A 24497-nucleotide genomic window follows, 5' to 3' on the forward strand; every position below is an offset into this window, starting at 1 on the left:
TGTACAGAATATGAAGTTATCAAGATTTGGTTTGTTTGAGTTTCCCAATATTACGACAAAATAAGTTATGTCATTTCTGAAAATATTTCTTCACGAATTTTAATCATAACGTATAAATTTTTTTCTTGCTCGTGCCTCCTATAAATTCGCGCCCTCAGATTATTGCGTTATCAGTTTTTTCGATTCGAGCGCGTGAGATCCACCGCTTATATACATGCGAAATAGGACGGATTGATTAGTATACGAGTGAGAAAGTATCACGGCAAATTACCGAGAACCAGCTACCGCGATGTATGGTTCGTATTTTTTCGTTGTTTCACCCAAAATAACAGAATCTAGCTTCATTTTGACAATTCGGTCTGATGGTCGTTTTTATCTTCCATACAACAACGTTCTTATTTTTTCTTCAAATGTTCAGGTTCCTTATCGTCGTTGGTGATATTTTTGGCATTGTTCGGTGGCAATAATGCCGACAGAACTTGTAATTGGGAGACAAACCTAGAACCGGGTAAATCTTATCCGTTGCATAACCCTTGTTATCCGAGCCGGTACAGACCTGGCTCAACGTGTAAGTGGGTATTCAAGAGTAGATGGAATCAACGAGTGAACATCCAATGCCATGATGTGGCCATGCCCTCTGTGAGTTTTCACCGTTCCGCCTATATCTAAATTCGAATGACTAGTCTTTTCGGACAGAGATCAAAGTCATAATGGGTCTATAAAAATAATGTTGTTCAGGCCCCGAGATGCCGTGGCGACAGACTCGAAATTCAAGATGGAGTTGGACCTGTCCGCTCGTACTGTTCACTACAGCAATTCCCTTACACTAGCCAGTATTCACGAGTAACTGTTAATTTGCGTACATTCCCAAATCGTGGGGGTGGTCGATTCAGTTGTACGGTTCAAGCAGTAAAGCCTCGCACGTGTGATTGTGGAAGACGAAATACGGTAAGCTTTTTTTCAAATCGAATTTTGTATTGATGGGAAAATTCAGTATACAATGAAGTATTTATTGAGACTCTTTCGAAATTCTTAGTAAGAAAAAATCACTGGAACGTTATTTATTTTGCTCTGTGTGGAAAACAATAATCATAAAATACAGTACGCGATTCAAAGTGTCTCATTCAGTCATGTATAAAGATAACTTATCGTATGGAAACCAAAGTCTGCACGGGAAAAATAAAAGTTAATGAACATGATATTGTTTTTCTCATAGCCCAAAATCTACGGTGGAAAAGAGACCGGGGTGAACGAATATCCATTCATGGCCGCTTTAATTGACGCACAAACCAGTGAGATTTTCTGCGGTGGAACAATTATCAACCCGAGACAAGTGCTAACCGCGGCACATTGCGTCAAAAACAAACGAGCGAAGACGTATGGGGTCTTGGTCGGAGCACATAATCTGAAACGAGGTAATTCCATGAGTTCCTGTCAATTAAAAATATTAATTTCCACAGTGTGCACTTACGAGTAGAGGAAAAATGAAAATTTAGATTTTTTTTGCCAATCTCTGATTTGACTATCAAATTTAACGATTAGGAAAGTCTTATTGATAATCCCTGCTATCCGTTTTATTTGATAAAGTTCAAGATACACCAAATGCAAAGTTCTTCTTGGCTGAGGATTCACGCGTGCATTGGAGCTACGAGGGACCAACCTCGGGTTTGGATATAGCGATTGTTACAATTAACGGTCAGTTCACGTTCAATCAGGTCATCGGCCCTGTTTGCCTTCCGTTCCGATATCTCGAGGAATCATTTACCAAAAGATACACAAACATTCTAGGTGAGTGGAATTGGTTACAGCTATAATTACAAGTATTATGATACAAATGTAGCAAGAGTGGGATCAGAATGTTTTTTTTATAATACTATATAGGTGAGTCACAGTCATTTTCTTGCATAGCGTAACTTTTTATTTATTTTTACCAGAATTCATTTACATTTAGTAATTTAACTAATTAATAACTGTATTGTATCACCACACAAATTGAAAGAATGTCCAATTCGAAAAATTTTCGAGAAATTGAATCGAGCAAAACGATATCGACAAAATGTCAAAGATGGTTTGAATTCCAAGCCGTCATATTTTGACGGAACAAATGAACGTTTTGTTTTTTCCGAATTAATTTAGCCCCACAATGGTCGTGTTTCAAGAAACAATCGGAATCGCGAAAAAGCGATGACAATGAATAGTTAATTCACGCATCACAACCTTACTTTATAAAAAGGAAAAAAAGGATATAAATGAACCTCGAATGTCATTCAACGAGGGAATGTGTATACTAATTGAATCATTGAAATGACCATTGAAATCTTTCACCAGGAGATTCTCTAAGTCTGCAGACTTCAATTCTTAAAAGTGATCGTATTTTTTTAATTTTTCACTGAAGGGTGGGGCGCTGATTCCTCTGTAAATGGGCCCCTCAACGTTTTGATGAAAGCAATGGTCACCACAACCACACAAGCGACATGCAGAGCGCAATATCCAGACACTTCGGATCGTCATATTTGTACACAGGACCAACACAGAGATTCTTGCCAAGTAATCATTGTCAATTTCTCAGCCGTTATTATAATGATCTTCTCGACTGGATTAACAATTAATAATAATCATTAGCACTGTAGTCAGAGAAGATTTTCCTATTGTCAGCGTTTCGAAATTCCTTATTGATTCAAACGTTTTTGCAATCATCTTTGAAATGAAAAATGACTATCGTCTATTCGAGTTGACGATTACAGTACACGAAGCTTGGAAAAAATGATTTTTGTGTGTTACAGTTCGACAGTGGTGGCCCGCTGACGATCCAATTTCCGACATCTGAAAGAGTCGTACAAATTGGCATAATGAATAGAGGACCAGGTTGCGGTCAGGGTGAAGCTGCTCTGAACCTTCGAGTAGGCCCACTCGTTGAGTGGATTATAGCAAACACCCCTACAGGCAAGTTTCTCCTTTGAATGGATATTATAAGTAGATGTGCATTGGAAAAGATAAATTTCATAACTAGAAATTGTGGCATTTCAGATTTGAGAAGTTATTGCCGGGCTGGATAAATAAGTGGATTTGTCGACGAATAAGTGCTTTCGAGATCGAGTTTATCTGTTTCAAAAGATATAAACAAGGATGATTTTTTATGGGCCATTGAATGCTCTTTCATTTAGTGTATCCTCCTGAAATAGTTATCAATATCAATATAGATATTCAACCATTTTACAATTTTTAAAACTTCATGTTGAGTTCGTTCCAGAAAACTAGTCTTCATTTCCTTACTCCCTTTTCAATCATCGCTTTTCTTTAAGGAAGTTGAAGCGATATATGTAGGACATCATACGAAAAATACATTAGATTTTATTATTCCAAAATAATGAATTGAAAATTTACGTGAATCTTCTTGAATAGCGCTTAATTATGTGTGAAAAATTTGAAGATGTTTCATCGCCTAGTAATCGAGATATTCATTGTCGAAAATGACAAGGTTAAACATGGGCTCTTATGGAAGGTTTCAAAAAATTGCAAACTTCAACAATAAATATCTCAATTTCACGACGGTGAACCATCGACATATCCCGCCAGAAGTTTAATACTGTCTTAAGCTTTCTGTTTAAAAAATTTTAATGTGCAAAGTTGGAAAATAGTTTTAACATAAGATACGCTTCAACCTCCTTAATTTAGCGGAATCAAGATTAAATAGTAGTGGTATTACCATCATCAGAAGAAGAACTCGTACTGCAGAAATAATTTCAAAGACAGTCTACCGTTACAAAGGAATTTAGTGCGAAAAGGCTAAACCAGAGCAGACACAGTTTCAAAAATTAGCTCCGAAAATATTTTCTTATGCTCGAATAACACAAAATATTGTAGAAAATGAAAAGAAAAACAAGCAAACTGTTTCAGTCACTTTCAATAAAATGGACGATTGTTTTTGAACTCGAGGTTTTGCGTTTTATTTTCGATGATTTAGTTCATTCAACAAAAAAACTGTCAAATGTAACATATTTTTGTGTATATATTCGTAAAATATTTTGTCAACGGGTAAGCTACGTGTGACTCATCGCTAGCGCTCGTTAAATTGCAAAAAATAATAGTGTATTCGTTGTTGAAGTCACTAGTTATCTAGTTGAAAATATAACTTTACGGCACTTGGCATAAACTGATTCAAATTATAAGGTCTTTCTTATTTTCGACTATGCTCACAATTCTGTCTCGTCAAACATTTTAATCGTTTAGCAAACAGAAAAAATAAACTTATCAAGATTTCGTTTTTACCAGAAATACCAACAACTTATGTTTTGTATCTTTTTCTAGTCTACGTTTGCACAAATCCTGGATTTTAGCACATTCGTTTTTATCTGTTCTCGTGTCTCTTACAAATTTTTGTATTCCTAGAACGTAAAGCCTACTAGAAAAATCAATGTTGGAGCGTTATCAGTGATTTCAATTCAAGTACGTGAAATCCTTCATTTATATATACATGCGGTATTAGGACAGATGAGTTACTTCATCGACCAGAAATCATCGTCGAACATTACCGAGGACTAGCTGCTGCGACGTATGGTTAGTATTTTTTCGCTTGTTCTTCATGAAAGTAACAGAATCTTCCTGTACAGTAAATCTCAAATTAAGACGTCTTTATTGTGGACGAACTGAAAAATCTCGGGTGCACTCGATATGTTTTTTCGAAGATCAATGATATAAATGAATCAAAATGCTTAAGAGGATCTGATTGTTCGATACTCAAATTGGCACGTTAGGGTACGATAAATGTTTCTTTTTTGTTTAACGAAGCTTTCGTGTGATAATGATCAGGTTCCTTATCGTCGCTGGTGATATTTCTGGCGTTGTTTGGTAGCAACAATGGTGAAAATTGTGGTTCTGATTCATCCATGAAACTTGGCGAAACATGTTCGTTGCAATGCAGGCGTGACTGTAATTTTGACCATACCGACTCAGTTTGTTCGTGAATTCTTCGCAGTGAACCGAATGAACGACTAGAAATCAAATGTCAAAGTATCGTCTTCCCAAATGATGTGAGTTTTTAACAACGTTTTCGTTAACCGGTTGATGTGGTTTTTCATGTGAAAGTTTTTATGCTATATGACAAGAAAATTTCAAGTTTTTAAGGCCCTATATACACTCGTGATAGGTGAAAAAATGGAAAATTTTTTTATTATATATTCTTCAAGTACAATATCTGAAGAATATTCTCACCAAATTTCATGAAAATCGGAGCATTAGATTCGTAGCTATGGATATTTCAACTGACCGCCCGGTGCGCGCGGTCATCTAATATTTGAATCTTTAAATACGATTATTCCAGAATAAGGTACCCTAGGAAAAAAAAGGTTGGGACAAGTACATTGATGGTCCCTCGTTTGCTGATAATTCCATCCATAAAAAAAACTTGAAAAAAAATACAGAACAATTCGAAAAAAATTTCACAAATCTTGAAAAAACATTATGTTTAAAAAAAAACTATTCTATTTTTTTAAGTGTCAAAAGTATAAAATAACAAGTAAAAAAATAAAAAACCGAAAAATCTCGCTTAAAATCATTTTACCTTATTACCACTCATAGAAATTGTAGAATGCCCAAGTGTGCATTTATATACTCTTTCAAAGGCTCTATTACTATCAGATAGATGGGTTAGTCGGGGTAGTAGCGTGTCATGTTGGTAGAACCGACGTGCCATGTTCGATCCTCGGCTAGTCCTTATGTTTTTTTTTTTCAGCTTTCATATTTTCTTTGTAAAATAATTTGATGTAAAGATACTAAAATTAATATTAATTTATTTCAAGAACAAATTTGTTAATGTTCAAACAATTTTTTTTATTAAGAATGTATGACAAATTTTAAATAGAACGTTCCATTTCAATTCATTCCGATAAGATTTAGATCGTGAGGTGAGTTTTTTTCTTTCTTTCTCTAGCAATGAAGAAATTAATGTCAAAATATATTTAATAATAAGTTGATAAATAATTTAATAAAACTGAAAAACAACTCTAGGAATAAGTAACGTCGATACTCTACATATCTTCACGGAATCTCCATTTTATGTACAAATTTGCGACTTTAGCGCTACACCAATGAAAGGTAGAAATAAATAGTTCGCACTCGCAGAAGGATTATTAATTCATTTCTCATTGACAGAACAATAGCTTAAGCATGCATTTATATACTCCTTCAAAGGCTCAATTGCTATCAGATAGACGGGTTAGTCGGGGTGGTAGCGTGTCATGTACCCTCAAGCTAGTAAGTTTACGAAATCGTTATTAACCGTCACATTAATTACTTCTGTTCCGCGAACAATATAAAAAGTGTCAAAAGTATCAAATAACAAGTAAAAAATAAAAAACCGAAAAATCGCGCTTAAAATCATTTTGGAAACCGATGCCTCATTCTTCTTATTTGATTCGAACAGCTAAATCAATTTAAAAAAATTCCATCTAATTTACGTGCAGCATTAAAATTTATTATATCAATTCGAGGGCAAGTATATTCTAATCAATTGAAAAAAGTTACCATTTGAGTTACGTGCAGCACTAAAATTTATGATATCAATCGAAGGACAAATAATTTATGAGTAAATCCAAATTTTGACATTATTAAATTGGTCTAAGAAGCTTTTAAATCCAAAAAAATCACATGCAAGCTAGTCATTTCTTACTCTATAGTGGCAGAGGCTTATAAGAAAATCGATTCTTTTCAGACTTTCAGGAGCTGCTGATATTATTCACAATATTCGACGTCGATTGGATCGATACAAATTATGTTTAAATATGAGTTAAAAGTACTTGTCCGGCCCATCACTATTCATTAAAATTGTTTATTCAAATAAAAATCAGGGCTTTTTTAGAACTGATGGAGCACAAATATTCATGCAGAGGGAATTTAGGGAGTTAGACTCACTCTCACTCAATATAGGGAGTTACTCACTTTCTGTGAGTGGTTTCGGATTCATCGCCACCATCAACATATTTATCATTGGTAGATTTGTACTATTTGCTTTCACAAAACCGTTTTCCATAATGCGATTTTAATCAAATGAATGATAAAAGTCCACAAACGTGCATAACAACTTGTAAAATTTCAAAATAACACAGAGCGCACAATAAGAATCTAGATTGTTTACTATCGGAGTGACGTCACGTTGGAATCCAATATGGCGGATGGCGTTTTCGACATTTGAAAAACAGTTGAAAAAAGACGATTTTTAAAATTGAATTATAAAATTTACATTGCATTTTTATGAATAAATACTGACGTTTCTCGTTTACTTTTTACGAAATCTATCATAATCATGCATTTTTATATATTTTTTTTCCATGGTGTAAAATACCCTATTATCTTTTTAAAAAAATACCTTTGCGGTGGACATGATTACTAAAAGACAAATGTTTTTTCCGATCTATAAGTGAAATCTAAAATAAAAATCATGAAAACAGGTTATATAGGGTAATATGGGGCAAAATGGACACTTAAGCATTTAAGCAAGTTTCATTGATGAGCATATGGTCTTTCAACTATTTTTGAGTCCCAAAATTGATGTCCATTCCTTGGATGTAAATGAAAAAAAATGAGGCAAATCTTATATCCCATTTCTGTCATGTTTTTGAGGAATGCAAAAAATCAACTTTGGGTCCATCGTGTTGGGGTATATTTGGTGTTTGCACTATATCGGAGTCCCACCATTGATTCATGGTCCTAGTTTCCGGAATTTCTTCAAAAAAAATTTCCGGGGCACAACGGACACAACCTTCAAGAGGCATAAAAATCGAAATACCGAAATTTTTCGAAATGTAGCAGTTTAGCAGACAGAAAAAAAAGGTCACCAACACAGCCAAGTCCTCGTCTTTTGAAGACGCTTGTTGCATTTTTGCGAAGGGTTACATTCATTGTCCTCTGAAGATTGGATTTACCGTGTAACATGCAAAAAATGGGCACACACCTTGTGTACAAGTGTTAAAGACGAAGTTGTCAGCTATGAGTGCGATTTTTTTAAAAAAATGAATAAAAAACCTTTTTTCCTTATTCGTACTTTGATTACTATTGTGGTTTTTAAAAATTAGTCAAAAGAGTGAATAGATAGTGAGAATGTAGTTTGGGATCTATTTTGCTCTGAAATTTGAATTTTTTTGGGGATGTCACCGTGAAATTCAACAATTTACCATGATTTATGGTCAGGACATGATTTGCAACCGAAAAAAAAATTTTATGAAATTTCAGTTTCGGGAAAGTCCATTTTGCCCCATATTACCCTACATAACAGCAAATGAAACTCAAATATCAATGTTCTTTACGTTTTACAGCATGACAGTGGTGGTCCATTGATGTACCAACCTCCGGCGTCTCAGAAAATCGTACAAATCGGTACCATGACAGAGGGAGTACTCTGTGTGCTAATGGTGAGCCTGCTCTGAACCTTCGAGTAAATGAATGTTGACGGCTGACGCCCGCAACACTCAACCTTAATAACTTCCATGATATATCAAAATATTCCTCCGAGCGAATGTGCATCCGAATGAAAACATTGTATAACTACTCTAGTAACCGTCACAAGCGAATCGGTTTATTTTAGTATGAAAATCATTCGTTTCGTGACAAACAATAAAAATGCTCATATCATAAAGACTAATATTCCATTTTTCTGTATTTCCAGATTTGCCGAACTTTGATGAATTTCCATAAATACGTGGATTTTTCACAAGCCTGTGCTATTGCTAATAAATTGATTTTGTTGAGAATATATCAGCAGGGTTATCTTTGAAATGGATTTAATATTTCAATTCTCGAGATAATAGCTTTTGAGAATTTTAATGAAAGAAGAGAATTTAAAAAAAATTGAAATCAGCAATTGTATGGGCGATTCAATCCTATCTATTCATTTGTACTTTGTCTATGACTAGATGAAATCAAGACAGAGTAAGCAAAACTATGATCATCAAAAGACGAACTTTATTTCCGAATCCGGGAAATTCCGTTTTATTTTTGGGCCTACAATCTGCATGCATAAAAACAATCCTAAAGTCCAACTTTCACCCGGAATTTCACAGACTGCTCGAACACTTGAGCTCATCAACAGAGGCCGACTCTGCCAATCTAGCTCTGCCATCAGATGTTGTTGTCAATCCTATTTCACTGATAATGAAATCATTCCCTTTATGATATATGATCAAAGGTTTGTATTTAGTTATCTTCAATTACCATAGTTTCGTGTTAAATTATTATTAAGATGAAACGATTTATATTTGGTTGATTCTATGTAATCTGATGCACGTGACTGCGTTCATCGTTGGACATGAATATAAAAAACTATAAGTTGGAGGGAAGCACGAGAGAAGGCTATACGAGAAAAATAGAGAGAGAGAAAAAAAATAAATTCTTGTAACAGGGTCAAAAGGTTACGCGCAAGAGAGCGTTGCATAACCGAGGGTAGACAAGGCTGCGGTTTCATATAATAGCGTATAGACAGTAGCACACGTATTCCCCTCTTCTCTTCACCAACGTACTACTCCGGTCGGAATTTGAGCATGAAAACCGGTAGAAAATAGCAGGGAGGCGAATGTACATGCGTGCACCTACAACCGATTCCGGATTAATTTCAAAAGTCAAAGTGATCCACTCCTCCACATATAAAGCCCAAGTAATCGGATCTTCGACCCAAGAAAGCGGCTCTCTGCGTCGTTAAAGCGTGGGTGACGACTGAAAAAATATCTTTATACAGACCGCTCACGCGTTTGTACTACACACGTATATGCGATAAATTTGTGCTTACAGGCAGCATACCCCTATACATATGATACAGCAGGGTTGGGAAAGCACGTTCAAAGAGTCTCTGTGGATGGGTTCTGTGACGTCACGGTCGAGGAGTATTCGTACACGAGCCTTCGGCTACGTACAGCCATCCTTCCTATGGACACAAATACGTATATGCATATGCCTTCCCACAGAAAAAAATAGCGGGGTTAACGTCGGTGTTGGAAGCGACCGTGACGGCAGAGGTTTGCTTTACGTGTGAGGGTAAACAGTCGGTATACGGAGTCACTATGTTGGGCAAGGTGATGCAGCAAGGGTAGACGATGGATTGCAGACTCAACGTGAAGGGTGCAACGACGTTCGTAGGAGGCTCGAGGCCAATGGGTGCAAGAGGGACAACGCACGGAATATAACGAATGAGGGTTCGCCAAGGGGCGCTGTTGCCTCGGCCAAGAGAGGGTCGAAAGGAGAGCAGTAAAGGCTTTACGAATCAGTGGAAATGGGAGAACAAGCAAAGAAGGGGCATGACGGAGAAGAGCACGAAGGGACGAGTGGGGGGTCAGGTTCGAGCGGTGGAGCTCGTTGAAGAGAGAAGTATATATTGAACGAAACCGTGAGAGCGTGATATCCGCGAAGAGTGGAGAAAACGAGAGGGGAGCGAACGCACGGTGGAATAATGCCAGACGTCAGGGGTACAGAGAGGGCAATACCAATGGGCGTCGAAGAGGGACAAACATCCAGAGAGAGAGAGAGAGAGAGAGCCGAATGAACGTTGGCAAAGTGGACGTCGATGGAGCTTCTACCAGGGGGTGCAACGAGCACTGACTAAGTGGTGCGCGAAAGACGCTCGACGTCCTTCGACACAAGGGTAAGAAAAGGACGGTGGCGAGTGGCGAATACCCCGAGAAGGGGTGCGAACGGGACAGTAAAAATGTCATCCTCCGTGTGCGTGCGGCAGACTATCACGGACCTAGGATTCGCCCGCGAACTGGTAGAGTAGTGGTTGGAAAAGTGGGAGCAGGCAAAAAAGCGTCGTAGAAAGAGCGAATGAGAGAGCGAGATTGCAATTCCAACTGGCGCAGACGGAGAGAGAAATCGGCGAGCACACACTCCCATTTCCCTCATGCAAAGACACATCCTAACAGGCAGTCACTGCATTCTGAAGAACGAAGGGGACGCAGGGTTGAAACGGTTCCAGCTGCTACGTCACGTGACGCGAAATGACGATGTAGCAGCAGCATCAGCCGTGTATACACACGCGAAAAAGATGTGTTGGTCTGACCAATGAGAATTCGAGAGGGGAGCAGTCTCAGTCGTAGCAGGAATAACCTACACTTCATAAAAGATGTTCCACGTCAAATAGAACACTGCAGAAATTAATTTTTTCACTGTAATGAATGAATATAAAGCTAAGAAATTATTTATAATACGAGATTTTTTTCACACATAAAATTCAGTCACGATTCGCTCAATGATTTTGTGTGACGCCGTCAATTTTCTTCTCATTCAAATTCTATTAGTCCAGTTGGCTTGAAAACCCCCCATATGGCTTGCTAACGTTCATTATGCACGATACGCGCATGTGAATGTTCGTGTATACTCGTGCATATATAAAGACCTAGGGTGAGGTCGAAATAGAATCGAACGTCACCGAGATACGCCCCCGCGTATCGCTGCGAACCGATCGATGCGAAGGAAGGAGAGAGGCTGGAGGGGTTGCCCCGGTTTGAGAAGGTTGAAGCGCGCCACTGTGATGGGTACAGAGCACACGATGCGCCCCACTGCAAATGTCCGAGCAAGAGGTTCCACTCGAATCATCCTATTCTCTCGTTTGCAAGGCCTCGAGACTCGCTGGTTAACTTTTCCAGATTTTTGTTGACTCGCGATACAAGGCAGATGCGCGATCTTGGTGGAAACTTCCCGTTTATAAATTTTAATAAACGATCGTTCTAGATTCTTGACGTTTGGTTGACGCTTCCGACTCATTTTTCGTTGACGCACATGTAGAGCGAAGAGCGGGAGATTCAAAATCGTCGAGGAAACTGCCAGCGAATTCTTGCGAACTTTTTCGATAGTTCATAGCCGGATACGAAAGCGATAACTTATCGCACTAATTGATTCTTCGTTTGTTGCGTTTTCCTGAACAGACGGAGAAGTTAACGAAGCGTCATGAGAATTCGATTGTTGCTTCGGCCAAGTCAAGCGCATTCTTGAACAATTTGTAACCGCGGTTAATTGAGTTTACGAAATAGTTAGGTTTCTATTGGATGCCTCAATGCAACGTCCCGCTACTAAACGTTTTACTCAAAACTATTTAAATGGATAATCGGAGAAAGTGAAGAGTAGGAAAAATCAACTGTGTGAAAGCAAATTAACTGTACGAAAAACGTTGACTTTCCAGAGGTTTGAATCTCCGGAAATTGTGGGACCGAAGGAGAGGAAGAATTCTATGTCAGCCAATGGCGGGGAATCCGTCGAGAGCCGAGATCCAACGAAACCGTTGTTTTTTATCCCCGACTCGCCCCGAAGCAGCCACATTCATGCACAGAGTTACGACGTACTCTGATACATAGAAATAGACCAAACACGAATGTACCCCCTTCACGAAGGCGCACACGCGCACACACGCGCGCCCAGAGCGAAGCTTTCGACGCAAGAACAGAATTTACGGTGCGCGTGTACCTTCCCTCAGTTTGTTATCGGCTTCCGTACGAGGCAGATCACGTTGCACATTTGTATCAAAGTAGCCTTTAAGAACGTACAAATTAAATGAAAATAAATTCATTATTACCACCGTGAAGCACTTTTATAATCAACAAAATAAAATATCGGGAGAACAAAAAACCAAATTGACAACTGGTATTTGCAACGAATTGTGCACGTGCACGTGCGGCACTGGGCCATCGCGCGTACCCGAGAAAACAATAACTAAAGAAAACGATAAGTTACAAAAATTGAGCCAGCGTGAAACGTGAAATTGGGACAATTGGAGAAAAAGAAAAGCCTCAACAATCGGTATACATGGGTCCGAAATCCGCAAGGCCCGCCTCCATACACACCGAGTACAACACAAGCTTGCGCAATCTCAAGAGTATCAAATTTAAGTAATCGAAAATATACACACGCATATGTATATAAATATAGTATATTTACATATGAATTAATGAATATATCTGTATATACATGTACAGAAATATAATACATTGAAAATTGTATGGAGATTCGCATTTTCTGTGCACGAAAAGGGGCGTGTAATTAGTTACGTGACTTGGATAATAAAAAAAGCAACGCCACAAATTGGAAACAGAAAACACATCGTCGTAACATCGTAACATGCAATAAATCGAGAGCTAATCGCAGCTCACTACTCTCGTCACGCTTCCAATTATATCGACTAATTTAACTATCGAAGTTATTATTTTCCTGAAAAATAAAGAGGCTACCACAACAATCGGAGTTTCAAAAGTGTGCCAGAGTGTCAACGACGATCGAAAAGAGTCTACGACTCGATCGTAGATTTAACAGGGTTGAAAAGTTGACGACGATAAATCATCGAGGGCTGTGCTATATATATATGATACATAATATATTCGCTGCATCGCAGTACGCGAATCTGGATAAAGCAGTTCTAAGAAATTTTTGAAATTTCTTTGACATATTTTCAAAACAGCGATACCAGGGCGTCATAAGACGTCAACTTTATTGTTGTATAATACATTCTGGCTGGAAATCTTACGAGTGTATCTTGCGCACCCACAAGTTTGGCAAATAGAAAAAAAAAAAAGAAAAAAAAAACGAACGGAGCACAAGGGCTATTGGAAATCGGCTGTCCGAGTGAGTGATCAATTCATTATAGCTTCGCATCCCTGGAAAAGAATAACACTCCAGTAAATGTAAATGTACGTTTACCTGAGACAACGGAAATCTTGAAATATATATTTTCTCAATTGTCGAAGTGCTGTCGGTAGGCAAAAGCGTTTGTTTTCTTTTCCTTCGTGTCTGATCGAAACGAGATTTATCCACTGAAAAGATTCTCCCTGCTGCATACTACTCGGAAATACCTTGACGGACGACAGTTTCGCGAAATTTTATGTTACACGAACGGCGACGAAGTAATTTCAATTGATTTTGTTTTTCGAGTGCGTTGCACTTTCCTGAGAAAATCTGCTTGGGCGTCATAAAAAATACCGAGAATTCTTGGATCACTCAACGAGTTGCAACCTTTTGGCGACGAAGTAAAACGTCAAAGGCTATAAAAATCGTTAACCAAGTTCGATTGCGATTCACCTCGACTCGTGCATCTGGCGTTTCTCCGAGGGGCTTGTTCCTCAATCTTGTCCAGGGGCAACGACGACGACGACACCGGAGACAACGTCGCCGATTATTGTTGTTGTGGCAGAATAACAGGGGCAGAGGGCGGGACGCGCGGAGAGAAACAGGGGAGGTGGTGAAGAGAGAACGAGGAGTACGAAGTTAAATCGCCGCGACGATTGAGTCTCGCGAGAGCCGCGAACAGGAAAACTAACCACCACCAAACGCTCCCGACCTCGAATCCAAAGGGGAGGGAAAGGAAAAGAAAACAGAATAATTCACTGACCCATGTGGATCAACCGACTACATATTATTTTTCATTGGTGCGTTATGAGTTTTAACGAATGTTCAAATACGAAATGTACATACGCATGTTGAAATATATATGTTAAACGCTCAAGAATCATTCTCTCCGAGTTCCTGAAGAATTTACGACGAAAGATAAACGGAAGAAAATCCATCAGGACTTACTTCCTGGAGGACACGTCAAAGATACTCAAACACATTGACACTGACACATGCAGACACTTATATATTCAGGAAGTGGATTCGCAAGAAGATACTCGATCGAAAAACGTCCTGAACAGAATGAAAGATCAATGATACAGAAGAGACGCGTATTTACTATGAATTAGTGTCGCTGATGCCTTGAAACTGAGGAATACCTTCCATCTCTTACGAATGTTATGATTTTTCTACGTAAAACAAAAAAATACGATTTGATCCGAGTGTCATTTAATTCCTCTGTTCGCGATCCAGTGATCGATCGATTACATCCAGTGTGTGAATTATATTTTCGAGCAACGATTCAGTGGGATTGGAATTGCCGGGGATCTTAAAAATAACGAAATTCTTGTTGAATTGTTGAAGAGATCGACTAGGAAAGAAAAAGAGATAAAGCTAATTTTTCCAGTTTCAATATTACCGATAGTATCGCTTACGTATTACGGAAGAAAATAATAAGCATTGTTATATATTAATACGCGAGAATGGTTACGAAGTCGGAAAACGCGCGTAACGGGCACGAATTGGCACCCCTCAACGAGGAACGCCAAGGTGGTCATAACGTAACGATTGTTGTGACCTCGAATCAGAACGCAGCTGCAGGACAAGATGGGAATGAAAACAGAGCCGCGTGGAGCGGCAAGATGCAATTCTTCCTCAGCATCATCGGTTACAGTGTTGGTCTTGGAAATATCTGGAGGTTTCCATATTTGTGCCAGCAAAATGGGGGTGGTGAGTTGACTCGAGTTTTTAGTTTCTCCTTTGGATAAAAAAAACCTTCCTCCATACTGACATTTCGATAACACATGATGTCTCAACTTTCACGTCTCTCGATGTTCCGATTTTTTCAAGGGAAATGGCCTCACATCTGATGATTTGACGGAATTAGTACAATTCCGTCTGCAGCTTCTTTACGTAATTCATATTTCATAAAACACAGTTTGTGGTACTGTTTTCCAGAAAACTCAAAGTCGCAAGTTTCTTTCTTCCTCCCGACATATCAATGTGAATTTATACTTTTATAAATCCCGTGTGAGAATAAGTTCTTAACGTTAACTCCTACGAGGTCGGGGATATCAGTGAAACACTTAGCCCTTCCTGATTCTCAGAAATCCAAGAACTTACTCACATCCTTCCTCGACGTTTAATTTCGTTGCCAATTCCTTTGATAAATCATTAACGACTCTCATAAATAGTACTAAATCGAACGATTTTGTTTATCCGAGCAATAATCCGGAATTCGTCCGTCGAACATCCTGCGCATATTTTGTTATAGGTTTCATACACATCTACGTTCTCAACATTCCCGCGATCTTCAAATTTGTTGGCGCGTTTCCAAATCTCCTCACAAATTTATCTGCCTGCCTACGCGCTTCATTTCGATGCACATGCCTTTCCCTCCACCCTCTTCTTCAATCTGGAATTTTTTTCTCAAGTTCGAAAAATGATGGCTAATATTTAATGAGATGGCTGGTGGTCAATTATATTATCCAATGCTCGAAAATAAATGATTTATTCGTCTACTCTCAAAAAATCAATCCAATCAGAGCTGATCAAAAGTAACAAAGAAGCAACGACGATCCGAATTCAATTTGCTCGTGTTCAGCCTACTGGTTTTTTTGACGAATCGAGTCTTTCCCTCAATCGTTGGAGAAGATGATGGACGGATGATGAAAACTCGTTCAATAAAAGGAAAAACAGAAAAGCGGTTACATCACAAGCTGCTGCCGGGCCTGAGCGATCAATTTTGCAACGTTTGGGGATCCTCTAACCCAGATTCGTCGACATATAGCTTCTTCTTTGAGAAAGTCGATAGGCGCGCGGTTTCGGGGCTAGAGAGTGCCTCATCTCCTAATCATCTCAACCCATCGATACTTGAAGAGATTTGCCAGTTATCCATATAAGCAAATTTGTAAATTTCTTTGAAACTCCCATTGATAATTATCAATAAGAATTTATCATAAAAACTGAAAATAAGCAAGAAGGTGTAGTTTAATTCACGGTATGTGAACGATATTTCAACGTTGAAATACTTTAAGGAGGGTGGCTACGTTCGTCAAATTGATAAGAAATTGATCAAATTTGGTGATAATGTTCTTCGACATCAAGTGCGAAGACACAATTTTTTTCAAAATTTTCTTCTGCTTAGTTATCGAGTAATTACGCATTAAAGCAGATTTCTTATGCCCGGAATATATACCTATATATATGGAAACGCTATGCTTATACACGTGAACTTTAGTGATCAATTACTCGATAACTGTACAGAAGAAAAATCTTAAAAAATTTGTATTGTCAAATTTAACTCTGAAGAATATGTTCACCAAATTTTATTAAATTCTTATCATTTAAAAATTTTTAATGTATTTTACATGGTTTAGCATGGTAATATTGTATCATCCCTAGCCACCCTCCTTAACCGCTTCAAAAAATATTTGATAATCTATCTCTTTGAGTTATACCACAAGGTCAAGGTCTCCAATGTAAAAATGGGTCAACACGTACGATTCTATAGGGATTCTCCATCCTCCAGTCACTTTTTTCCCCCTTTTAATATCAAGTCCTCTCCAACGCGCCAACGCTCTCGTCAATATAGAAGGCTTTTCGTCGCCGTGTGGAAAGAAAAGCTTCGACGCGTACAGCAATCTTCATCAGCTTTGGTGAACCAGAGGACCCCGGCTCTCAAATCGTCTGACATGAATCGAATATGATGATTCTTTAAAAAATATGAATATCGGGGAGAAAAGAAACCCCAGGGAAGATGAATATCCGAGTAAAAAGTTTGAAAAATCTGAGGGAACTGAATTTAATATAATGAAAAATGCAAACTCGAAAAAGATAACGAAAATGGCGAAATCGTTTGCCGGTTCTGCTGGCATATTGGTTACCTCAGTCTCTCTCGAATAGAATATGATAAACGCTGAGAAGATGAGTAAATTCAGGAATGACTCGAGTTATTTCAGTCACGTATGCGAATCCTTGCACTTTCGGCAGAGTCGTTCCACGAATATCCTTTATTGACGTCACTGGAGGCCAAAAATTCAAAGGATGTTCCTGCTATCGTCAGTTTTAACGGGAAAAGTAATATTACCTCAATAACGGCGATTTATTCAAAAGAACAACAGATGTGACATTGATTATTCATGAAGGTATACGGGATCTCGGTAACAATCACTTCCCTTATCCGTTTTTATCTCGCACCATTGCTGGGGCTATCGTAGTTTGACGTGTAGCCTTTCATGGAAGTGGATTAAACTTACCTGACAGGATACAAACGATAGTCACTCTCGTGGGGTCAATATAACTAATTTTCATATTAAGCACTATGAAGAACGACGTCTTCGTCGCAATAGATGAATAATAGCGAACCATAATAATTACTATATCGATTTATTTGATCGTCTAAAGCGTTAGAGCTGATAAAAAAAAGTCTTGATCCTCCATTAACCCAGATGATATGAAAATAATTGGTTCCCTTGAAAAAAATCACTTAACAAAGATAAATCTCTACGAAAATTTATCAACGATTTGGAATTTCAATATGTTCAACTATTTTTTAAAGCTACATGTATTATGGAAACTGTGATCGACTGCGAGATCCAGTTTCGAATTCGCTCTCTTCGTATTTTCATGTCCCACTTCCCCATATTCATTTTTTCACATTTATTTCGCAATAACACAGCGATAAAGGGTGATTCCCATCCGTCACTTGAACACAAAATCTCATCCGCCGAGCTCAGTATCTAATTTTGATCAGTAACTTCTGATCCCCACGTATATAAGTGAGATGTATTTATATCCGATATATATTTACGAATGAGGGCTATTCCGAGAGGAGCAAGGAATGATGTTCCCGTGACTATTTATTAGAAAGAAGACTTGTTTAGAATTCTGGAATTCCTCTAGCCAGGATATTTTCGTAGAGCTCATGTGTAGAGTTCTTTAAAGTCATGATAACGAGGTCAATGGTAATGAATGGAAGACTACAGAGAAACTTGATTCGATGTTGATCCCATGGCACGAGCATCGATTTTGTGCTTCTTTGGCGTCAAAACATCTCCGATTCGTTAAAACCAATCGCTCAATGTTCTACGCGATGCTTTCTTTTGATAATTCTTCGTCAACTACGAAAATTCTAGTCATTAGTAGTATCCGTTACTTGGATATACGAATATACTCAGTAATTTCTGTGTTTCGTGTACGAAGAGACGTAATAAGTGCTGCTGACCTTTCGTAGATAGTATCACAGGGGTAATAGTATTGATCGTGTCTCCTGCCAGAGACACTGCTCCAGGAGGCTCGACATATATTTATGTTTATGAGCTTCAATACACAAGTGTGTCGCTTTTTCCGTGTTGTAATTCGGATATGCTGACACGTCATTACATGTGCATGCATGAGGATGCTAATGATGAATCATACAAATTACATGAAAACAAGGGAATTCGATTCGTTGAGTTGACCCATTTCGTTTATTCGCCAATTAGCAATTCGCTGGAAATTAAGCAGGTGCGGGGCCACGTGATATCCTTTTGTAAATATTATTCGTGTACATAAATATAAATACATGAAGAGTTACAAAAGCAAAGATTATTAAAAATTTTGAAGGGCCTCCTACGCATCATCATCTCCATATGCTAATAGGTTCGTCGAAGCTTCATTTCATTACTTTATTCGTACAAATAGGAGGTCGATAGATTTCTTTTTGCGATGACGTCTGTCATCGTTATAATTGAATCAAGAGTCAATAGTGATCTTTATTTAACTTCGTTTGAGCAGCTCGAGCCGAATCATTTATAAGTAATATTTGAACTATAAAAATGAAAATTGAGAGTCACTTTATTCTATTGAATAATTCAGCTGGTTTTCCAACACCACTTTTTTCTAGTCTAAAAAGAGATTATGTTAAAATGCATCGTTCGATCGTTTCATATTCTAGTACTGAACGATGCACACTCAAATCAATAGTGAAAAAGTCATGGCCGTACTGTTTTTGGCCGAGAATAATACACATACGATTCGTAAAAGAATATCGCTTTCAAATGGCGTGAACAAGTTTTTATCCACGCGTAATAGAATCGAGAATTCCAGGCATTATTTGCCTCCTCGTTATTTGCAGGTTTTCGAAGTAATGGCGACACAGCACGCAAAAAACCATTTCACCGAATAATGCAAACGTAATTAAGACCCATAAGGTTCCAACTTCTCTCTGTCTGTCTCTCGCTCGCCCTTTCTTTTCATCTTTTGTCCCACTTATAATAATCATTCCTTACTATATAACTATTTTTCCGCATACCTTCTCTATTCCAGTTCTTATCCGCGTATGATATTTGCGCCTCCATATTTTTCGCATAGCGACTTCATTGTATACCTAACTCAATATCTGTAATGGCATTATACGCCAATACGTTATTGTTACTTTTATAACTCATGACAATATTTTCCGCTTATGAAGGATATTGCACCCATTATTTGACCTCGCATTGTGGCAACGTTTTGATAAGGCATTATGCTGGATCGGAGCAAATCAAATCTCCATATTTCTCTCTTCGATTCTTTTGCTCGTTCCTAATGAAAAACATGAAGAAGCAGGCATCACCTGATTCTCTTCGTCGCCGTTATTCGTCATCGTTAAGCTCAACGACGCATTTGGCTCACGGAGGCAATTCGTTGTCGTATAGGTAGACGAGAGAGTGGAAAATTCCGTGATATAGGACGCCCGCACGTACGGATCGATTATCGTTCACAAACTGTTATTTATATATTGTGTTACACGTGACTCGCCAGCCATGTGCTTTACCACTTTTATTTCGCGTCTCCGTACTTCCTCCTTTTCTTTCACACCTCGTCGATACAGCCGAACAAAAGTGCCAGGAAAAAATAGCGAGAAATCGGATGACACAATACTAACGAAAGCACTGCTGCACTTGTCTTGCAACCTTGAGCCGAAATACAAACATCCCTGTACATTTCTTACTTCAAAGAATAATTACCGTAGTGCTGCATTGTTCATATTTGCATCATTCCATTCTTGCTCCTCCTCCGACTCGCAATTAAACGCGGATTCTCACGAAGGACTGTTGCCACATTTTGGCAACCTGAGCCAGCTCGCCTTAGCTCTATATACAATTTGCTAACCCCAACCCTGAACTTGAGGTATGTGGAAGTTGTTGCATCTCGAAGAAGAAGAAGAAGAAGCTGATCAATTCGAAAACTCATATCACAGGGCGAACCGATACACGAATTCACTACAGTGTTGTCGAATCAACCTTACGAATAAATTAATTTTTAGTATTTCTGTACTTTAATTTAAACTTTCAAATATACATAGAAGCAGCCTATCCAAATTTACATTCCTTTCCACGCGAAACAGTGACCCTTCATTAATTTAAAGTGTGACAGTGGTTCACTCCTTTCGCCACATCGGTGGAGTGCATTGGTTCTTCGGTCCTTTAGAGGTTAAAGAAACGTGTGTTAAAATCACGAAACTTTTGAATGCGACAGTCCTGATTTGACTTGAAAATGCATGACTAGTTCGATTAACAGTACGCTCAAGCTGGATGACAGGATCCTTTTCATAGTAAATATATATTTTGTCACTTTCATTTTATCTCTAGATAAGGACTGTAGATTTTCGGTTGACAGAGACACAACCTTAATTGATGATAATTTCCGTTACGAGTATATACGCAGTAGTTTGCTCTACATAACTAAATTTTTACTCTTCAAAGCATCAACTTTCTTATTTGTATCCTCTATTTTTTGTACGAATGGTATTTCATTTTGTTAAAAGAGCGTTAATTTTGTTAATTTTGTTAAAGAGTGCGGCAGCGCGAACCCTGCCGCACTCTTATATACGCGAATATGCCGGTTTTATGACGTCTTGAAGAATCTGAAATTTGGTGATAATTTTTTTCGATTTTTCCCTTTCCATTAGTCCTTGTTTTCTATATAAGGGAACGTGGGGCAAAGTGCGGACACCATAAGCAATTAAGCTAGATGTGTCGGTTCCATATGTGCTGTCAGCTACTGTTATGTTAAAAAATTGATTTTTCACACTTATTTTTCATATTTTTCATATTCTGTAAAAAAAAAATTATGGGGCAAAGTGGACTTCACCTCGAAAAAAAATGCCCTACTGACGCTTCTGACTAATTTTCTCGAATGTACAATGAAATTTAATGAAATTTGAATTTTTTGAAAAAAAAAATGCGGAAAAGTGGACTTTTCTTTCTGAAAAAAAAATGTTTGTGTCCACGTTGCCCCATTTTTATTTTATTTTTTTCATAGAATTCAGATTTTATTCAATTTCATCGTAAATTCGAGAAAATTAGTCGAAATCGTCAGTAGAGCAGTTTTTTAATATTGTCCACTTTGCCCCATTTGTTAATTTATTTTGAATTTCGTGAAAAGTGTTACATCCCAATTTTGGGCATCGTGTCAGGTCGAATTGGCTGGCGAAAAGAAAAAAACTGCAAAGATCACTAAATTTTATTTATCTGATGTTTCCCGTATTTTTTGCGAGGTACTCTTATCTATTTGAAATCGATTGAAAACTGGATCCATTGCACGTCATGTCATAAGTAAAAAGAAAATGGGTGACACGTCAAAATAACTCGAAGACAAAATAACCAGACAAAAAATAACACTCGTCAAAATAACATGAAGACAAAATAATGTACGATAAAAATAACACAAATAATGAAAAAACTATAACGTTCAAAAAAACAAGTTCAGAGCACACTCATCGAAAGTGCTATGAACCCACTCAACGATTCCGCACACACATCAAAAGATGTTCCGGACACACGCGCGCGATGTGTGCGAAATCGTTAGGTGGGTTTGGAACACTTTCGATGCGTGTACGGTTATCATTAGGTTATTTTGTCATATGTTATTCTGTCTTTGTGGTATTTCGTCGTGTGATATTTAGTCTTCGTGTCATTTTGTCCGGTTATTTTGTCCCAGTGTTATTTTGACATGTACTAACTCAAAAATAGGTTTTCACCTCGTGCACAGTTGTCGATGATGATGATGATGTTGGTTATGAATGCGATTAGTATAAAATTCGTATGAATGAAACAAACATCTCAGGTACTTTGACCTTAAAGATTCACAAAATATATAGAGAAATACTCAAATATTTAAATTTTTAGTGTCTATGTTTTTCGGTTAGTTATCTCCAATTGGTTGTTCATTGACACGTTAATACTAAGAAAAATGTTAAAGAAAACATATCCTGAGTTTGAAAAAAAAATGTTGAAAAATTATTTCATCTTCAATTTTTGGAAAGTCCACTTTGCCCCATGTTCCCCTGCAATTATTTTCGTAGCAACAAAATATGACGTTAGTGTAACCCAATAAGTATCCTCACATAACCCTCAATTTCGTTAATCCAAATCGCTATCTATTTGAATCATTATCTAAATATTCTGTAAAATTTAATAAATATTTTGTCGTGCGTATGGGACTAAATATTTTAGTTAAATTGAACATTTTTCAAGTGTTTCAACCAAATTTTTGTCTCAGTGTATGTAAGACCCTCATGAATATCCGAAAAGTTACAAGAAATGTTTTCAAAGTAGCCGAAATATCGATAAACTAACTTCCATTTTCGTTGTTCTATACGAAAATGATTGGTGCGCAAGTAACCCAACCAGAAGTACTCATGGTTGGGTGACCGCTCACCAGCTCCCACATCGATTGTTCAGCGGTCTCTGATTTTTGAGATTCTGATCGTGGAAATCTATTCAAAGCCTCAAAAATATAAAAATCCCTATCGGCAGGTTTCCCACCGTTTTCCTGGACACCGTGAAAATACAATAGAGCATTTATAGCACCAGAAAAAAGTAGCTTTGGTAACACTTCGGGGATCTCATAGGAATAGGAATGAAAAGTAAGGTGCGGGGGATGAGAATTGCTGGTAAAAGCCCACCGAGGTTATGCGTATACAATCATTGAAGATAAATATAAATTTGCCAATATGCGGTGGCTTGTTCAGTCGAAATGCACTGCGACGAGTACTCCTTCTTTGCTTGAATTTTTATGGGGAAAACTCTGATCCAGTTGTTGATGGACGTAATGAAATTGAGGTTTCGAAGAACATTGGTCAGACTTCGAAAAGGAAAATAATAGTCACTTAATTCGTGTTGCAGTCGAAATAAAGTGAGTTTTCGGTGTAATTGGAAGTTTCTTGGCATTATTAGAATTCTCGTCCCTTAATGAAACTCGGAGGAAAGCGAGAACACAACTCACTGCTACTTTATCTCGACAACTCCGTAGAGTTTCATGTCCACGCTTGTAATGTCTGTGGGAACATGGACAAGTTTCTGAGCTTTGGGGACCAGCGAATGAATCTTCCGAGCAATAGTAACAAAAAATTCCTCTCTATAAAAATAGACTCAATCTATTCCCTCAAGTTTTATTCCTTTCGATGGAAATAATTATCCGGTCGATATAAGAATCGAAAATGATCGACTTTAGTTGCTAGAATAATTAAACTACACGTTTGCGCTTAGTAAATTGACCTTTCATATATTTTGATGCAGTTAACGGAGAGAGATGTCGCTACTGTTGAAAGTAAACGCTGAATAAAGTAGCTGGCGTTTCCCCTACTCGGATATTTTCACAACGGTAGCGATGTGAAAAGAGAGAGGAGGCTGCGGCTGTTGGGTCCGACAAATCTCCCTCGCATGTTCCTGTGTGCAGCTTGCCTGCCCCACAGTTTCAAGAGATGCTAGAAGACTCTATATAACCTATTACATGCGCATATAAGTAATAACTACGTAGGCCAAAGAGGGAGAGCGTTGCGAAACGGAGAGAAGAAACGAGAGCACAAGAATAAGAGACGGAGAGCAACGGGGTTGCAATGGGCGCTCGATCAATACGAGACACTCCAGCTGTTTGGCCAATGTGGAAGGGAGAAC

At 38.0% G+C, this 24497-nt stretch overlaps 2 protein-coding genes across 7 annotated transcripts in view; both read left to right on the top strand.

Annotated features, from left to right (window-relative positions):
* The first annotated feature begins 188 nt into the window (after positions 1-188).
* On the top strand, positions 189-10076 carry LOC122405713 (venom serine protease-like). The gene is made up of 9 exons (XM_043410618.1): positions 189-296; positions 419-639; positions 739-948; positions 1217-1415; positions 1588-1788; positions 2396-2547; positions 2784-2900; positions 8310-8405; positions 9951-10076. Exons 1-9 carry the CDS (start codon positions 290-292, stop codon positions 10074-10076), a joined length of 1329 nt encoding a protein of 442 aa, XP_043266553.1. The 5' UTR covers positions 189-289.
* A 2278-nt stretch (positions 10077-12354) lies between these two features.
* Positions 12355-24497, top strand: part of LOC122406153 (sodium- and chloride-dependent transporter XTRP3) — a 28311-nt gene continuing 16168 nt past the window's right edge. For 4 of the 6 annotated variants that reach the window (XR_006259926.1, XR_006259924.1, XR_006259925.1 and 1 more), the window contains exon 1: positions 12355-15303. Coding sequence is in view for 3 of the 6 variants with exons in the window: in XM_043411417.1 (XP_043267352.1) it covers positions 15057-15303 (247 nt within the window). In the remaining 3 variants the exon portion in view is untranslated. The remainder of the gene's footprint in view (positions 15304-24497) is intronic. The other 2 variants (XM_043411414.1, XM_043411416.1) reach the window with 1 other exon arrangement.

The sequence above is a fragment of the Venturia canescens genome, chromosome 2 (assembly GCF_019457755.1).
Source record: "Venturia canescens isolate UGA chromosome 2, ASM1945775v1, whole genome shotgun sequence".
Lineage (NCBI taxonomy): Eukaryota > Metazoa > Arthropoda > Insecta > Hymenoptera > Ichneumonidae > Venturia > Venturia canescens.

Excerpts from the sequence above, each read along its gene's own strand:
- LOC122405713 (XM_043410618.1), top strand. Across the intron at positions 1,789-2,395 it reads AAGATACACAAACATTCTAG|GGTGGGGCGCTGATTCCTCT; the intron begins GTGAGTGGAATT and ends TTTTCACTGAAG. Across the intron at positions 2,548-2,783 it reads AACACAGAGATTCTTGCCAA|TTCGACAGTGGTGGCCCGCT; the intron begins GTAATCATTGTC and ends TGTGTGTTACAG.